This window comes from Oncorhynchus mykiss, chromosome 12 (assembly GCF_057628025.1).
Source record: "Oncorhynchus mykiss isolate SJ-2025 chromosome 12, ASM5762802v1, whole genome shotgun sequence".
In the NCBI taxonomy this organism is placed as follows: Eukaryota; Metazoa; Chordata; class Actinopteri; order Salmoniformes; family Salmonidae; genus Oncorhynchus; species Oncorhynchus mykiss.
The window spans coordinates 19,057,018-19,076,781 of NC_143033.1; the positions used below are offsets into that span (position 1 = coordinate 19,057,018).

The 19,764-nt window shown below is 42.1% G+C and overlaps 1 protein-coding gene across 2 annotated transcripts in view; it reads right to left on the minus strand.

The window, feature by feature from the left end:
* LOC110537119 (uncharacterized) overlaps positions 1–19,764 on the minus strand; it is a 52,809-nt gene that overhangs the window by 18,422 nt on the left and 14,623 nt on the right. For both annotated transcript variants that reach the window (XM_021622904.3, XM_090191948.1), the window contains one exon: positions 16,049–16,176. In XM_021622904.3, coding sequence (XP_021478579.1) covers positions 16,049–16,176 — 128 coding nt within the window. The remainder of the gene's footprint in view (positions 1–16,048; positions 16,177–19,764) is intronic.

A 19,764-nucleotide genomic window follows, 5' to 3' on the forward strand; every position in this document is an offset into this window, starting at 1 on the left:
TCTCATCATTGTTGGTAATCAAGCCTATCACTGTAGTGTCGTCTGCAAACTTGATGATTGAGTTGGAGGTATGCATTGCCACGCAGTCATGGGTGAACAGAGAGTACAGGAGAGGGCTGAGAACGCACCCTTGTGGGGCCCCAGTGTTGAGGATCAGTGGGGTGGAGATGTTGTTTCCTACAACTGGGTGCGGCCTGTCAGAAAGTCCAGGACCCAGTTGCACAGGGCGTGGTCGAGACCCAGGGTCTCAGGATGTATGGTTTCCAGTTTACATAGAGTCCAGTGAAGTTCTTTCAGGGTCGTCGAGGTATTTGCTTGGGGGATATACACGGCTGTGACTATAATTGAAGAGAATTCTCTTGGTAGATAATACGGTCGGCATTTGATTGTAAGGAATTCTAGGTCAGGTGAACAAAAGGACTTAAGTTCCTGTATGTTATGATCACATGAGTCGTTAATCATAGGCATACACCCCCGCCCTTCTTCTTACCAGAGAGTTGTTTGTTTGTAGGCGCGATGCGTGAAGAAACCAGGTGGCTGTACCATCTGACAACACATCCCGAGCCATGTTTCCGTGAAACAGAGAATGTTAAAATCTCTGATGTCTCTCTGGAAGGCAACTCGTGCCCTAATTTCATCACCTTGTTGTCTAGAGACTGGACATCGTCGAGTAATATGCTGGGAAGTGGTGTATGGTGTGCTCGCCTTCTATGTCTGACCTGTAGGCCGCTCCGTCTGCCTCTCCTGCGGGGAACGCGTTGTTTTGGGTCGGCCTCTGGGATAAGATCCCACGTCCAGGGTGGAGGTTCGAGCAAAGGATCCGCTTCGGGAAAGTCGTATTCCTGTTTGTAATGTTGGTAAGTTGACGTCGCTTTTATTTCCTATAGTTCTTTCCGACTGTATGTAATAACACTTGAGATTTTCTGGGCTAACAATGTAAGAAATAATAAATTTAAAATAAAAAAAATTACTGCATAGTTTCCTAAGGACCTTAAGCAAGGCGACCATCTCTGTTGGCACCATCACATACATTTCGGGGTGTCAACTTATTGTTGAGAGTTACAATAGTTGAATACACAAGGTGCGAGCGCATCAGCAGTTCTCTCTTGTTTTGTCAGTCACTGACAGTCACTCAATTAACAATGTCAGCTAACAATTTTTGGATTGGTAACTTAGTCTAGCCAGTTATCATGGACGAATACTGACAGGGCACGCCTCTACCCAGACGCCCTGACCTTGGTAACTTAGTCTAGCCAGTTATCATGGACGAATACAGACAGGGCATGCCTCTACCCAGACGCCCTGACCTTGGTAAATTAGTCTAGTCAGTTATCATGGATGAATACCGACAGGGCACTCCTCTATCCAGGCGCCCTGACCTCCAGGGAGCCCCCATTGATTTTGTTAGTCACTCTCACTCATATCATTAACATGGCATAAGTCATTGCAAAATGTGTAGAATTGCAGGAAATTTGCTTTAAAACTGCAAATATTTCTCTACACCACATGGCAAATTAGGAAGAATTGCATGATATGTTCTATAAAATGTTATTTTCACCTATGGCAAAATGTGTAGAAGTGCAGAAAACTAACTTTAAAACGTAAATGTTTCTCTCCGCTGTCAATAGGGGGGCCACGTAAACATTTTGCCAGCTTGGTGGTGGTGGGGGGGCAATTTTGCTTAGGGCCCACAAAAGGCTACAGACGGCCCTGTGTAAAGGGTTATTGTACTCTGTATGCTGATGAAAAACACTACAGTCTCAGAGGTTTTATGCAGATGAAGAGGTTGAAGAGGGTTTATGCAGATGAAGAAGGATGTTGGTCCTCGAAGAGCGAGCGGATTGATTTGAAGAGGCAGTTGATAAGGAGAGTAGGAGAGGGTCTGACGGCCTCCCAAATGATGCACTAGTTCACTACTTTTGACCAGGCACGATATACGGAATAGTGTGTCCTTTGGGACAGTCTCTGAAATAATCATCACGCAGAGCGAAACAGAAGCTTGGCTTGTGGCCAGCGTATTGACTGACTTGATCCTGTGTCTCTCCCCCAAATCTTAATGGTGTTACTTTCTAGGAAGGAACCCCAACTCAGAGGTCATTAGTCTGTGTGATGATGAGTCCCTGTGTCTCTGTGTCCTTCACCTCACCGCAGAAAGAGCAGCTGTAGAGAAGAGAGGAGCCTCATCCATCCCCTTTCTGTAGCTAAGGCAGGGGGGCAGAGGGATGCTCTGCTCTGACTCACTTCTGAATCATCCTCCTCCCCAGGGCTTCATACAAGAGAGAAGCATCCCTCTCTCTCAACTCACAAACACAAACTTGGACGCTAACACACACACAGAGACACACAGTTTTCCCACAAACAAACACACCAGTGCACACACACACAGACACATACCAATGGACATTTCATGGATGCAAATGGATGTATCGATAAAGAGACATGCAAGAAATATGAAGACTTCATTCATAAGGCTAATACAACATAAGAATGGAGGCCCAGCCATATGCATAGGGGAATCCCCATTGGTACAGACACAGTCAGGTTACCAGTTGCCATGGCAACAGTTATCTACTGCGTGTGGAGAGAGAGAGAGAGACACTCACATTTGATATGGTACAAATCTGACATGATAAAGGAAAACAATTCACCGTTTTAAGATAATTTACAATAACCTATTGCCACTACAATACATTAATTTTGATGGAAGGCAGATATCCCCTTCGGAGTGACGATTAAATATATTTAATTATATGAATAAATGACAGAAGCCTTATGTAGCCATTATCACATCCCATATCCATTAACCTCTGTTTCATCATAATTAGAGTGCACCTTGAGAAATGACATAATCACTATTATTGAGGGACTTAAGGGTGGAGCCTGGACCTAATGTGCTGCAATAACGATCAACAGGAGCATTAAAGCATTTAACCCACAAATCTCGCACAGTATGAATTTCAGTGGATTTTCCTTATTATGTGGAGTGAGCCGTGTGTCACAGGAGGGCTCGTAAATCTAATTCATGACTTCACGACTCACTCAGAGAATAATAAAGCAGCGGGCTAAACCAGCAGGACCTGCCATCAGCCTCTGTCTTTACCTGGTTCTGATCAGGACCTCCAGCCTATTGAGAACTACCAATGCTAGTAAGAGCCATACAAATAATTCATATCAGGGAGGAGGAGTGTTTTCTTCCTTTAAATGCATGGTAACAAGACTATTTATTTCCATTAATTATCTTGTGATGTGGGAGATTTTATAGACTATAGCTTAAATAACCTTTGGAATGGTGACAAGTTTATTCTTGTTTGTTTTTACTCCCTTACAATGGCGTCACAGTCAATGTGTATGTACTGAGCTATCAGTGAAACAGAAGCTGTCCTTGAGTTACTTAGTGAAATAAAAACCCAGACATACGTCTGAGACTAACCTAAACCACTTGATGTGGCCTCCTTCAACAATGGCTGTAATGGATGTATCCAAATGTCTTCAGGCTGCTATCTATTTTTTGGTCAGAGTTTCAGTTACACTGGGTCTGCTAAGACAAACTAAGCTTACTGCCCTGCCCAACACACATACACACACGCACACAGCTGCACACAACATCTGTTGCACAGCTGCACTGAAACCACAGCAACAGCAGCCAAAAGGACCATCCTGTCTCGTCCGAGGAGGAAATTATTATTATTTATTAAATGACAGAGAAGCAGACACAGCAGGTACCCTCCGTTACCCCAGATCAACATCCTGTCTGGATGGAGAGATGGAATCTATGGGGCTCTAATAATGCTGGATGTCTAGCAAAACAAGAATAGTCAAGTAAAAGTCAAATGGTTTATTAGGTTGTTTATTAGCTTGCTTCTATTCTTGGAGGTGCTAGAGAGAGCAGTACTAAGCAGTTGAGCATTGTTGATTACCCCCTCTCTCCCACACTGTCCTCCCTACAAACTGTCACATCCCAGTCTGCCAGTCCTGATAATGGTGCCATGCTACAGTGAAAAATGGGAACTAGATTGTCATTTTCCATTAATAAAAATGATGTGACTTGCTTCAGCTCTTTGAAAGTATTTATGTGGCAGTGGATAGGATAGCCTGAACATGTGAAAGTTGGTTTGGTGTCTCTATCTTGAATGGTACAAGAGTTATTGTTGATGGGTTCAAAGTTGGTTTGGTGTCTCCAGCTTTTTTAAATGTTCTTTTACCCCCTTTACCCCTTTTTTCTCCCCAATTTTGTGGTATCCAATTGTTTTTAGTAGAGACCAAGGTTGAAAGTCATGCGTCCTCCGATACACAACCCAACCAAGCCGCACTGCTTCTTAACACAGCGTGCATCCAACCCGGAAGCCAGTCGCACCAATGTGTTGGAGAAACACCGTGCACCTGGCAACCTTGGTTAGAGCGCACTGCACCCGGCCCGCCACAGGAGTCGCTGGTGCGCTATGAGACAAGGACATCCCTACCGGCCAAGCCCTCCCTAACCCGGACGACGCTAGGCCAATTGTGCGTCGCCCCACGGACCTCCCGGTCGCGGCCGGTTACGACAGCTGGCGCTGCCCCACCCGGGAGGCCCTGGTGTCTCCAGCTTAAACAGGTCATTAGTTACTGTTAGTGAGTTATTTTAGGCTAGTTGCAGCAAATTGATATAGTTATATTAGATAAAAGTAAAAATTAATATGAATATGTGAAAGTTGATTTGGTGTCTCTAGCTTGAATGGTTCAAGAGTTACTGTTGGCGAGTTATTTTATATGATCAGACCAAAACATGTGATCAGAAGTGATCGCGTGAAATATGAAGGAAGACTATGTGTATCTGCTTTCTTGGTGTTCACAATTCTTCATCATCATAAAATATGTTGTTCTAAATTCAATCACCCTCTTCAATATTTTTTGCCTGCGCTGCCCATGTGCTCCTCTGCATGTGTGAGTATCCATAGCAACGGCTCTGTTTGGGCTGCTCAATGGCGACATGAGAGATCTGTTAGCTGGCAATATCTAGCTACTTTTCGCCATTATAAACTCAGGAAAAAAAAGCTGTAACTTTTGATTGGTGCCAGATAATCCTGTTCTGATTCCAGATTTGAATAGCAGAGAAGTATACCAATGTGTCTGGAAAAGCAGTTTGGAAAACGTAAGGGAACATTTTGTTGATGTGGTTACTTAATCAACAGGTGTAACATTTGATCGATACTAGATAATTCTGTTCTGATTTCAGATTTGAATTGCAGGGCAGTTAGACCTTTTTGGGAAGTAGTCAAAGTATCTGATTTGTATCAGAAGTTGCATTGTTGCATTCACAGTGAATGGAAGGTTGGAAATGATGATGTCACAATGGAAGCTTCAGAATGTTGAAGAAATCCCATGAAAGTGGATCCCATGAAATCCCATGAAAGTTTAATAAGTTTAACTTCTTGATGACAGGGGGGCAGTATTGAGTAGCTTGGATGAATAAGGTGCCCAGAGTAAATGGCCTGCTACTCTGTCCCAGATGCTAATATATGCATATTATTACTAGTTTTGGATAGAAAACACTCTGAAGTTTCTAAAACGGTTTGAATGATGTCTGTGAGTATAACAGACCTCATATGGCAGGTGAAAACCTGAGAAAAATCCAACCAGGAAGTGGGAAATCTGAGGTTTGTAGTTTCATTTAAGTGATTGCCTATCCAATATGCTGTGTCTATGGGGCCAGATTGCACGTCCCAAGGCTTCCAGCAGATGTCAACAGTCTTTAGAAAGTTTTTTGAGGCTTCTATTGTGGAAGGGGGTCGAATAAGAGCTGTTTCAACAAGTGGACTAGGCTGAGGCCAATCAGTTGTTTACTGCGCGGTCACGCGGGCGCGCCGTTCCTTCTTTTTTCTCTGTAATGAATACGCTATTGTCCGGTTGGAATATTATTGAAGATTTATTATAAAAATACCCTAAGGATTGATTGTAAACATTGTTTGACATGTTTCTACAAACTGTAATGAAACTCTTGACTTTTCGTCTGGATTTTGAGCTCGCGCATTGTGCCTTTGGAATAGTGAACTAAACGCGCAAACAAAACAGAGGTATTAGGACATAAATATGGACGTAATTGAACAAAACGAAAATTTCTTGTGGAAGTGGGAGTCCTGGGAGTGCATTCTGACGAAGATCAGCAAAGGTAAGTGAATATTTATAATGCTATTTATGACTTTTGTTGACTCCACAATTTGGCGGGTAACTGTATGGCTTGCTTTTGTGGCTGAACCTGTTCTCAGATTATTGAATATTGTGCTTTTGCCATGTGGCTCTCTGCAATTTCTCCGGATGTTTTGGAGGCATTTCTGAACATGGCGGTTTTTGGATATAAATATGAACTTGATCGAACAAAACATACATGTATTGTGTAACATTGAGTCCTGGGAGTGTCATCTGATGAAGATCGTCAAAGGTTAGAGATTAATTTTATCTATATTTCTGCTTTTTGTGACACCTCTCTTTGGTTGGAAAATGGCTGAATGCTTTCTGTGAATAGTTGCTGAAAAGCCTTTTTGAAATGGTTGGATTAACGAGAAGTGTATCTTTAAAATGGTGTAAAATATTTGTATGGTTGAGGAATTTTAATTATGAGATTTCTGTTGTTTTGAATTTGGTGCCCTGCACTTTTACTGGCTGTTGGCGAGGTGGGACGCTAGCGTCCCGAACAATCCCAGAGAGGTTAATAAAGCTTTTACAGTTTAAAAAGTATAAATAGTATCAAAAAGTTGTATACAAGTACACTGTCCCAGACCAGTCTGCACATTTTAAAGTTTGAATGGCGTTTCTAGCTTAAAAGGTGTAAGAGGAGTAGTGTTATAAAGAATAATAACTATATGGTACTTTACAAGTAAAGGTGTGGGGCTTGCTTTAGCTCTTTAAAAGTACTTTTGTGGTCACGGAAGAAGTTCAAAAAGTTTTACTTTACTATTTAAAGCAAAGCAGGTACATATTGTCAAAGTTACATTTCGTAAAATAATTGGTCTGATTACTTTGATAAACTACTGTATCAACATTATTACTTTGAATTATGGGTTAGATAAATAAAAGTATAAACTACAGTTTTTGCATGTGAAAACTGAAAGAAGAAAGACATAGGACAAGAAAATGGGAATAAAAGGTAGGATCATGTGGACGGCACTTTTAGGAAAACAAAGTAACTCTGAATCATTCATGCTGTGGGTTTCAGATAAATAGATGTCTGATTTACTTTTGTAAAACGTTCAGTGTTAATTAAGTTTCATTTTAATTGAATGATGATGTAATGGTTGGAAAGTTTTAGGCTATTGTTTGGGGAGAGAAATATAATGGTGCATCTAGTGATGACAGCGCTTTAAAATTATTTTTGTGGTAGTTGAAGAACTACTGATAGCTAGCTTTAGTTCTATCTAATAAATACACTATTTAGGCTAACATCTAATGCACATTGCCATGTAATGCACATTGCCATCTATTGCACATTCAAATGTCATAAATCAACACTGCAGAGCTCTCCCAGTCCTCTGCCATGCCTTGATTGTATTACTGCTGGTTATATCTGGAAATGTGCATGTACACACTTGCCCATCTTCTGTTGCTATCCCAAATTATGAATTGTGCGCTCATATATGCTTCATAGATTTCTGCTCTCGTAAAAGCCTGGGTTTTCTGCATGATAACACTAGAAGCTTATTACCTAAAAATTATCAATTGAAAGTGTGAGCTCACAGCTCCAATCCAGATGTGTTGGTCATTACTGAGACGTGGTTAAGGAAGAGTGTTTTGAATACTGATGTTAACCTTTCTGGTTATAACCTTTTTCAGCAAAACAGATCTTCCAAAGGTGGGGGAGTGACAATCTTTACCAAGGATCACCTTCAGTGCTCGGTTGTCTCCACCAAGTCGGTCCCCAAACAATTTCATTTGCTGGTTTTAAGCATTATACTTTCAAATAGCTCTTTGTTGACTGTTATCGTCCTCCATCAGCACCGGCCTGTACCCTACCTGCCCTAAGCTCTCTCCTGGCCCCTTACACTAAGTCTGAATTTGTCCTGCTAGCTGACCTAAACTGGGACAAGCTTAAACCACCTGACCAAGTCCTAAAGCAATGGGACTCCCTAAATCTTTCTCAGATTATTACCAATCTCTCAAGGTATGACTCCAAACACCCGAAAAGGCTACTCTCCTCGATGTTATCCTCACAAATAATCCTGATAGGTATCATTCTGGTGTTTTCTGTAATGACCTTAGTGATCACTGTTTTACAGCCTGTGTTCATAATGGCTGCTCAGTGAAACAACCTGTCCTGATTTGTCATAGACGCTTGCTAAAAAACTTCAATGAGCAAGCCTTCCTTCATGACCTGGCCTCTGTAATTGTTATAGAGTCAGCTTGATCCCCTTTGTTGAATACGCTTGGATGCTTTTTTAATATTTTCAGTGGTATTGTTAACAAACACGCCCCTATAAAGGAAATGAGAATTAAAATCAAGTTCAGCCCCAAGTCCGATCGTGATCTTGAAGAGTTAAGAACTGCATTTGGCGAAAGGCTCGGCACACACACTCAGGCTCTCATTCAGGCAAATGATAAATAAGTACACTCAGTCTATCCGGAAGGCCAAAGTTAGTTACTTTAACTTGTTATGGCTGCCATCCCGTTAACGGGATAATTGTCATCAACAACCGCTGAATTGCATAGCGCTACATTCAATGAATATCACAAAAAATATTAATATTCATGACATCACAAGTGCAATATAGGAAAACACAGCTTAGCCTTTTGTTAATCCACCTGTCATGTCAGATTTTGAAAATGTGCTTTACAGCGAAAGCAATCCAAGCATTTGTGTAAGTTAATCGATCGCTCGACAAAACACACTTAGCATCAGGTAGCTTGGTCATGAAAATCAGAAAAGCAATCAAATTAATTGTTTACCTTTGATGATCTTCGGATGTTTTCACTCACGAGACTCCCAGTTACACAATAAATGTTTATTTTGTTCCATAAAGATTATTTTTGTATCCAAAATACCTCAGTTTGTTTGGCAAGTTATGTTCAGAAATCCACAGGAAAGAGCGGTCACGACAACGCAGACAAATTCCAAATAGTTTCCGTAATCTCCACAGAAACATGTCAAACGTTTTTTAGAATCAATCCTCAGGTTGTTTTTAAAATATATAATCAATCATATATAAACCGCAAATGTCTTTATCAGTAGTAGAGGGAAAAGCAATGGCTGTCCAAACTCAGTTGCGTGAGCAAAACTCATGCGACCACTTGACGCGATGTTATCGTTCTGGCTCAATTCTCAAAATAAAAGCCTGAAACTATGTCTGAAGACTGTTGACACCTTGAGGAAGCGATAGGAAAATGAATCTGGTTGATATCCCTTTAAATGGAGCAAAGGGAGGCTATGGAACATGTCGTTTTCAAAATAGAAGCCACTTCCTGTTTTGATTTTCCTCAGGGTTTCGCCTGCAATATCAGTTCTGTTATACTCACAGACAATATTTTGACAGTTTTGGAAACTTTAGAGTGTTTTCTATCCAATACTTATTATAATATGCATATATTAGCAACTGATACTAAGGAGCTGGCCGTTTACAATGGGCACCTTTTCATCCAAGCTACTCAATACGGCCCCTGCAGCCATAAGAAGTTAAGGAGCAGTTGTCTCTCTGTGGGTCTAACCCCAAAAAGTTCTGGAAAACAGTTAAAGACCTGGAGAATAAACCCTCCTCCTCACAGCTGCCCATGTCCCTTAACATTGATGATGTGGTTGTTACTGACAAGAAGCACATGGCTGAGCTCTTTAAAATCACCAATTCAATAAGTCAGGATTCCTATTTGACTCAGCCATGCTTCCTTGCCCGTCCAACATTTCCTCATCTACCACCTCTTCTAATGCGACTAGCCCCGATGCTCCTCCCTCTTTTTCCCCTGCCCCATTACAAATGTTTGAGTCTGAGGTGCTAAAGGAGCTCCTTAAACTTGACCCCAAAAAAACATCTGGGTCAGATGGTTTAGACCCTTTCTTTAATGTTGCTGCCCCTATCATCGCCAAGCCTATCTCTGACCTTTTTAACTCGTCTCTTCTCTCTGGGGAGGATCCCATTGCTTGGAAGGCAGCCACGGTGTATCCTTTATTTAAAGGGGGAGATCAAGTTGATCCTAACTGTTATAGGCTTATTTCTATTTTGCCTTGTTTATCAAAAGTGTTGGAAAAACTTGTCAATAATCAACTGACTGGCTTTCTTCTATAGTATTCTCTCTGGCATGCAATCTGGTTAACGCTCAGGTTGTGGATGTGTCACTGCAACCTTAAAAGGTCCTCAATGATGTCACCATTTCCCTTGATTCTACGCAATGTTATGCTGCTATTTTTATTGATTTGGCCAACGCTTTTGATACAGTAGACCATTCCATACTTGTGGGACAGCTAAGGAGTATTGCTGTCTCTGAGGGGTCATTGGCCTGGTTTGCTAACTACCTCTCTCAAAGAGTGTATAAAGTCAGAACATCTGCTGTCTCATCCATCGCCTCTCACCAAGGGAGTACCCCAAGGCTCTATCCTAGGCCCCACGCTCTTCTCAATTTACATCAACAACATAGCTCAGGCGGTAGGAAGCTCTCTCATCCATTTATATGCAGATGATACAGTCTTGTACTCAGCTGGCCCCTCCCCGGATTTTGTGTTAAAACACTCTACAACAAAGCTTTCTTAGTGTCCAACAAGCTTTCTCTGCCCTTAACCTCGTTCTGAACACCTCCTAAACAAAGGTCATGTGGTTTGATAAGAATTATGCCCCTCTCCCCACAGGTGTGATTACTACCTCTGAGGGATTAAAGCTTGAGGTAGTCACCTCATACAAGTATTTGGGAGTATGGCTACACGGTACACTGTCCTTCTCTCGGCACATATCAAAGCTGCAGGCTAAAGTTAAATCTACACTTGGCTTCCTCTATCGTAATCGCCCCTCTTTCACCCCAGCTGCCAAACTAACCCTGATTCAGATGACCATCCTACCCAGGGTAGATTACGGAAACATAATTTATAGATCAGCAGGTAAGGGTGCTCTCACTCTGCACACTGCACTCTATACTCCTCTGTAAACTGGTCATTTCTGTATACCCATCGCAAGACACACTGGTTGATGCTTATTTATAAAGCCCTCTTAGGCCTCACTCCCCCCTATTTGAGATATCCACTGCAGCCCTCATCCTCCATATACAACACCCATTCTGCCAGTCACATTCTGATAAAGGTCCCCAAAGCACACACATCCCTGGGTCGCTCCTCTTTTCAGTTTGCTGCAGCTAGCGACTCGAACGAGCTGCAACAAACACTCAAACTGGACAGTTTTATCTCAATCTCTTCATTCAAAGACTATATCATGGACACTCTTACTGACAGTTGTGGCTGCTTTGCGTGATATATTGTTGACTCTACCTTCTTGCCCCTTGTGCTGTTGACTGTGCCCAATAAGGTTTGTATCTTGTTTTGTGCTGCTAACATGTGCTGCTGCCATGTTGTGTTGCTACCATGCTGTTGTCATGTTGTGTTGCTACCATGCTGTGTTGTCATGTGTTGCTGCCATGGTCTCTCTTCATGTAGTGTTGTGTTGTCTCTCTTGTCGTGATGTGTGTTTTGTCCTATATTTTTTTATTTTAAATGTATTTTTAATCCTAGTCCCCATCCCCGTAGGAGGCCTTTTGGTAGGCCGTCATTGTAAATAAGAATTTGTTCTTAACTGACTTGCCTAGTTAAACAAAGATTAAATAACAAATAAATACAATAAAAAAGATCACTGAAAAGTACATTTTTGAATAAAATGTGGTGTGCTTGTTTTAAAATATGCATGGTTTTGAAACAAGTTATAGTTGTAGTAGTGTCTGCAGTACTAATGTTGGTAACTGGTTATAGCTAAAAAAGTAAATGGGCGGTAATTTAGAATGCATCAGATACTGTATTTACGATAGCACAGCTTCGCCCTGTGTCCCTCAGTCTTCCCGCTCTTTCACTCAAACCCAGCCCTTTTCCTTTGTGTAACAAGCTGTCATATCTGTTCCGCCCACTAGGGACGTTTTCCTGTATGACGTAATTTGTAATCAAGTTATGATTTAATTATGTGTATGTGTAATTCTGTGTGATTAGTTAGGTATTTAGTAAATAAACAATTAAACCCAATTTTGCACTGCTGATTCAAATTGTGCCAAGAATTTACAACTTTCAGATGAGACTGAATTAAGACGACGATTGATATTGACTGCTATTGAAGTAAAATATTACTAGGTCTTTAAGAGTTTATTCGGAAGATAACAGCTCTATAAATATTATTTTGTGGTGCCCGACTCTAGTTAATTACATTTACATGATTAGCTCAATCAGGTGATATTAATTACGGAGAAATAATTTTATAGAATAGCATGTCATTTCACTTAATCCGGCATAGCCAAACACACAACAGTATTATATGCTAATTTAAGCACATTTAAGTAGTTATAATTTATAGTGCAGACCAGAGCTAGACCAGAGCTAGTGCGAACCAGAGCTAGCTAGCTACGCCCAGGACCAGAGCTGGACCCGATCTAGTGCAGGCCAGAGCAGTAGTTGTGGTCATTAGTTCTGATCAGTAGTTGTGTGGTTGTGGTCAGTAGTTGTGGTCAGTAGTGGTTAGTAGTTTTGGTCAGTAGTTTTGGTAAGTAGTAGTTGTAGTCAGTAGTTGTAGTCAGTAGTTGTAGTCAGTAGTTGTGTGGTTGTGGTCAGTTGTTGATTGGTTGATTATGCAGGACATTTTTTACTTGTAGTGCATTTGAGGTTTAAAAATGCTTCTTAAGTTTGTAATTTCCACTGAAATTTCAGACTTGATTTTCCCTTACGAAAAATGTATCAACCCCCCTACAAAATAATAATTCACATTTCCTGTTACTGTATATACTTGACATAGCGAACTGGCTCAAATTAAGACCCTACACCTGTAGCTCTGAACTCATCCACATTACTCCCAGACAGTCACTGTTTGTAAAACATAAACACGTAAACATAGCCCCTCCCTCTCTGTTTATGCAGTGCTTTTAAAAATACAAAAAAATAATGAACACAATTCCATTTATGAAAAATGTATTAGTTATTTTCCCCCTGGTTTTTATTAAAATGTGTTTTTCTAACGCATTCCCCCCTGAATGTCTCTCTATTCTTCATGTGACACAGACAGTACTGAAAGCTTCCCCTCACTTAAACCTTGTGTGTGTGTGTGTGTGTGTGTGTGTGTGTGTGTGTGTGTGTGTGTGTGTGTATATAGAAGGATTACAGTGGCCAATCATCCTGTTGATGACTACTTGATGACTTTCCATTGGTGCATATCCATACAATATTCCCTATCTCTACTTTTTCCTCCACATATTGCTCCATGTCTCATTTAGACTCAAATTACTTAGAAGCACTACAGGCGAGGGAGATATGAGTCAATATAATAAAAAGAGCAAAACTGAGCTTCAACTGCCTAGATGAGTGAGTCTCTAGATTAGTCTACCTCACATTTTCCATCCTGCTGCCACAGAGCATGATGCTCATGGATAATCACCAGAGCAGTGTGTAAAAACTCTCTCTTCTTGGGGGGGGGGGGGGGGGTCGACCACTACCCATCCTAATCCCCAGGGCCCTCTCCTCTCACTGAGCACTGCTAACCCCCCATCCCCTGCCATCCTCAGGCCTCTCTCCTCTCACTGAGCTCTGCTACCCCCATCCCCTGCCATCCTCAGGCCTCTCTCCTCTCACTAAGCTCTGCTACCCCCATCCCCTGCCATCCTCAGGCCATCCTCAGGCCTCTCTCCTCTTACTGAGCTCTGCTACCCACATCCCCTGCCATCCTCAGGCCTCTCTCCTCTCACTGAGCACTGCTACCTCCATCCTCAGGCCATCCTCAGGCCTCTCTCCTCTCACTGAGCTCTGCTACCCACATCCCCTGCCATCCTCAGGCCTCTCTCCTCTCACTGAGCACTGCTACCTCCATCCTCAGGCCATCCTCAGGCCTCTCTCCTCTCACTGAGCACTGCTACCCCCATCCCCTGCCATCCTCAGGCCTCTCTCCTCTCACTGAGCACTGCTACCCCCATCCCCTGCCATCCTCAGGCCTCTCTCCTCTTACTGAGCTCTGCTACCCCCATCCCCTGCCATCCTCAGGCCTCTCTCCTCTTACTGAGCTCTGCTACCCCCATCCCCTGCCATCCTCAGGCCTCTCTCCTCTCACTGAGCACTGCTACCCCCATCCCCTGCCATCCTCAGGCCTCTCTCCTCTTACTGAGCTCTGCTACCCCCATCCCCTGCCATCCTCAGGCCTCTCTCCTCTTACTGAGCTCTGCTACCCCCATCCCCTGCCATCCTCAGGCCTCTCTCCTCTCACTGAGCTCTGCTACCCCCATCCCCTGCCATCCCCTGCCATCCTCAGGCCTCTCTCCTCTCACTGAGCACTGCTACCCCCATCCCCTGCCATCCTCAGGCCTCTCTCCTCTTACTGAGCTCTGCTACCCCCATCCCCTGCCATCCTCAGGCCTCTCTCCTCTCACTGAGCTCTGCTACCCCCATCCCCTGCCATCCTCAGGCCTCTCTCCTCTCACTGAGCACTGCTACCCCCATCCCCTGCCATCCTCAGGCCTTTCTCCTCTCACTGAGCTCTGCTATCCCCCACCCCCTAGTAGTCTGAAGCCCTCATACACGGCGGACAAGCCAGGTCCCATCATGGATCATGCCATACAGCAGTGGGCAGCATCTGTGTGCATCCAAATGACAATTAGGCCAGTTCGATTCACCGTCTCCACCTTTCTAACCGTCTTACTATTTCTCTCTCTCTCTCAGTGACCCCCCCCCATCATCATCAGAGCACCTACCCTGAACATTGTTTATTGATTCATCAGTCATGGTATGAATTTCACACATTGTTATAATGCGCTTATCAGACATTATCCCAGTTTTAGCACAGAATTTCACTGTAACACTATAACTGTATGACTCATTTTGTCTCTTGCCAGATCTTTGGGCGCTAAGCATTGACAGCCTTCGCAACAGTATCTCTGATACTCAGTTGTTCTCATGATCAGCCTCTCCCATAGAATAGAGATAAGATAAATCCCATATATATGAATGTATCTATTTCTATGGTAAATCCTTCAGAACAGGACAAGATGAGCTCACAATATAGAAGTCCCTCCTTTAGAACCACAGGCAACACCAGATGGTAACTCCATTGAATAGATTAATCATCAGCATATTTAAAATGTTCATCTCGAGCTCATCATCCAATGATGGCAAAAATATAAAATCCTTACATTACATGGGCTATATTCTAAAGGTATTAGACAAAATAGAGTACATTTGTGGATATGTTATTGGAAATTTGAGAGTATGTGAGAGTTGTCCTGAGACCTTTATAATTGGCTGTTTTTCCAGCCTGGGCTCCATGATGCACTCAGAGGACACACTCTCTAATGATTCAAGGGAACTCATGAACACTGGAGTAAAGAGTTCAACCTAATGTATACACACACAAACACAGGAAGCTTCAAAGCAAAAGAAAGCAAGTCAGTAAGAAAGAGGGAGGACGAGAGAATACATAACATGTTCTCAGCACAGAGGGTGTTATTTTTAAACCGGAGCCCCAGGTGTCTGTGAAGTGAGCTGGAGAATGCAAGGGGTCAACCAGGTCACGGTAAAGAAAAGAGGGAGAATAATACCAGAATAAAACCCTGCAGAGAGAGAGAAAGCTGTTAGACTTAAAAAAGCTGAGAGAGAGAAATAGAGAGAAGGAAAGAGAGAGAAAGAGACAATACTGATAAAACTGCTTAACTCCAGCTGCAGCCTGGCTACCGGCATGGACAGAGGCACACACACAGAGACAGGACAAGGTCAGAACAAAACATTCCTTTTGATTTGGTAAACTGTTTAACACTGAGGCACAGCTGTGTGCTCAGACAGAAGATCTTAGTATAGGTGGAGGTTGGCCTGTTTGAGCAAAGAAGTGAACGATGCTACTGTAAAAGCAAAAAGAGAAGGGTTTCTGTGTAAAGTCCTCACCTTCCACACCACCTCTCTGGCAGGAAGTCCTCTGGCTGGTGGAACACTTCCGGGTCACGGTGGATGGCGTGGCTGATGTACATGGCAGCGTAAGCCTTGGGAATGTGGAAGCCTCCCAGAGTAGTGTCCTTTGGAGTGAATAAAACAGTAGGAGACTGGCATTGAGTTGTGAGGGCAGTCATTTGATAATAACTCAACGTGGTACTATACACTATAGTACTTTAGTGTTTTTGCAGACTTGACTGAGGTATTCACTGTAGTATTTACTGTAGTATACTGTAGTATTTACAGTTAACTATAGTATAAATACTGTAGTAAAAGAAAACTGTAGTATACACTCAATTAGTATTTGGTAGCATTACCTTTAAATTGCTTAACTTGGGTCAAACATTTCTGGTAGCCTTCCACAAGCTTCCTATAATAAGTTGGGTGAATTTTGGCCCAATCCTCCTGACAGAGATGGTGTAACTGAGTTAGGTTTGTGTGCCTCCTTGTCCGCACATGCTTTTTCAGTTCTGCCCACAAATTTGCTATAGGATTGAGGTCAGGGCTTTGCGATGGCCACTCCAATACCTTGACTTTGTTGTCCTTAAGCCATTTTGCCACAACTTTGGAAGTATGCTTGGGGTCATTGTCCATTTGGAGGACCCATTTGCGACCAAGCTTTAACTTCCTGACTGATGTCTTGAGATGTTGCTTCAATATATCCACATAATTTTCTTACCTCATGATGCCATCTATTGGGAATGGGATGGTGTTCTTCAGCTTGCAAGCCTCCCCCTTTTTTCCTCCAAACATAACGATGGTCATTATGGCTAAACAGTTCTATTTTTGTTTCATCAGATCAGAGGAAAAAGTACGATCTTTGTCCCCATGTGCAGTTGCAAACCGTAGTCTGGCTTTTTTATGACGGTTTTGGAGCAGTGGCTTCTTCCTTGCTGAGCGGCCTTTCAGGTTCTGTCGATATGGAACTCGTTTTACTGTGGATATAGATAGTTTTGTACCAGTTTCCTCCAGCATCTTCACAAGGTCCTTTGCTGTTATTCTGGGATTGATTTGCACTTTTCGCACCAAAGTACGTTCATCTCTAGGAGACAGAACGCGTCTCCTTCCTGAGCAGTATGATGGCTGTGTAGTCCCATGGTGTTTATACTTGCGTACCATTTTTTGTACAGATGAACGTGGTACCTTCAGGCATTTGGAAATTGCTCCCAAGGAGGAACCAGACTTGTGGAGGTCCACAATTTGTTTTGGCTGATTTCTTTTGATTTTCCCATGATGTCAAGCGAAGAGGCACTGAGTTTGAAGGTAGGCCTTGAAATACATCCACAGGTACACCTCCAATTGACCCAAATGATGTCAATTAGCCTATCGTAAGCTTCTAAAGCCATGACATCATTTTCTGGAATTTTCCAAGCTGTTTAAAGGCACAGTTAACTTAGTGTATGTAAACTTCTGACCCACTGGAATTGTGATACAGTTAAATATAAGTGAAATATCTGTCTGTAAACAATTGTTGGAAAAATTACTTGTGTCATGCACAAAGTAGATGTCCTAACTGACTTGCCAAAACTATAGTTTGTTAACAAGACATTTGTGGAGTGGTTGAAAAACAAGTTTTATTGACTCCAACCTAAGTGTATGTAAACTTCTGACTTCAACTGTATATGCAAATGAAATACTGTAGTGTTAACTATAGTACAAAAAGTGTAGTGTTTCTGCTGACTGTAGTGTTTTTGCGAACATTACAGTGTTATTTTTGCGGATAATTCTGTAGTATTTACCATAGCATTTTACAGTATACTACAACAGTATAATAAGTACTACACATGATCAAGGGATACTACAGTCTGTAGTATAGTATTCTACATTATAAACTGGGTAGTTAGAGCCCTGAATGCTGATTGGCTGACAGCCGTATACCACGAGTATGAGAAAACAATTATTTTTACTGCTCTAATTATGTTGATAACCAGTTTATAATAGCAATAAGGCACCTCAGGGGTGTGACGCGTCGTTGCTAAGAACAGCCCTTAGCCATGGTATATTGGCCATGGTATATTGGCCATGGTATATTAGCCATGGTATATTAGCCATGGTATATTAGCCATGGTATATTGGCCATGGTATATAAGCCATGGTATATTGGCCATGGTATATTAGCCATGGTATATTAGCCATGGTATATTAGCCATGGTATATTGGCCATGGTATATTGGCCATGGTATATTGGCCATAAACCACACTCCCTCATGCCTTATTGCTTAAGTATACTGCAGTTTACTACAGAATTATGTAGTAAATACTGAAGTATTTTTTCATGTGGGAATGGTTGATTTTCCTAGAAATCCTCACATACAGTGCCGCTATGAACATGGTAGAAACAACCGGAGGTTTGTAATTATAGAAACATACATTTTGTATATAATTAGTAATCACTATTTACTTACTGAATATATTTAGACTGGCAAAAAACGTAGAGAGGGAATCCAGAGGAATAATTAATTCTCTCGCTCTGTTTGTTAAAGCATTTACTCAGTTAGAGGCAGTGGCGTGTTTGTTAAAACATTAACTCAATTAGAGGCAGTGGCGTGTTTGTTAAAACATTAATTAAATTAGGGGGTGGCAGGGTAGCCTAGTGGTTAGAGCGTTGGACTAGTAACTGAAAGGTTGCAAGTTCAAACCCCCGAGCTGACAAGATACAAAACTGTCGTTCTGCCCCTGAACAGGCAGTTAACCCACTGTTCCTAGGCAGTCATTGAAAATAAGAATTTGTTCTTAACTGACTTGCCTAGTTAAATAAAGAAAAGAAAAAAAAACACATTTAGAGGCAGTGGGGTGTTTGTTAAGGCATTAACTCATTTAGAGGCAGTGGGGTGTTTGTTAAGGCATTAACTCATTTAGAGGCAGTGGGGTGTTTGTTAAGGCATTAACTCATTTAGAGGCAGTGGGGTGTTTGTTAAGGCATTAACTCATTTAGAGGCAGTGGGGTGTTTGTTAGGGCATTAACTCATTTAGAGGCAGTGGGGTGTTTGTTAGGGCATTAACTCATTTAGAGGCAGTGGGGTGTTTGTTAAGGCATTAACTCATTTAGAGGCAGTGGGGTGTTTGTTAAGGCATTAACTCATTTAGAGGCAGTGGGGTGTTTGTTAAGGCATTAACTCATTTAGAGGCAGTGGGGTGTTTGTTAAGGCATTAACTCAATTAGAGGCAGTGGGGTGTTTGTTAAGGCATTAACTCATTTAGAGGCAGTGGGGTGTTTGTTAAGGCATTAAGTCCATCACAGAGAAGCACAGATGTCATTATTGAAAAGCTGCTTCCTGTTTATCAAGGGCAGACAGAGAGCCTCCTCTCAGAGCAGAGCAGAGATCACTCTCACACACACACGGTTCACACTCACGCAGGCATGAGCACACACACAAACATACAAAAACACACACACGGGCTCTGAAAAACACTGCTTAATGTGTCTCCACACTCTGCAGAGTGCTAGACAAAACACTTCTCGGAATACTGATCATTGTTTTTTTTAAAGGAATACTGATCATTGTTTTTTTTTAAAGGAACACTGATCATTGTACAGCAGCAGAGATTCTGGGGAAATAAGATTCTATGAAAACGATTTAAAAACTGGGAAAAGAGATATCGCATATTTAGGATGTCTGTATTCATGATCCCTGGCTTTTAAAGAGGGCTGATTGAAGCTGAGGAGCTAC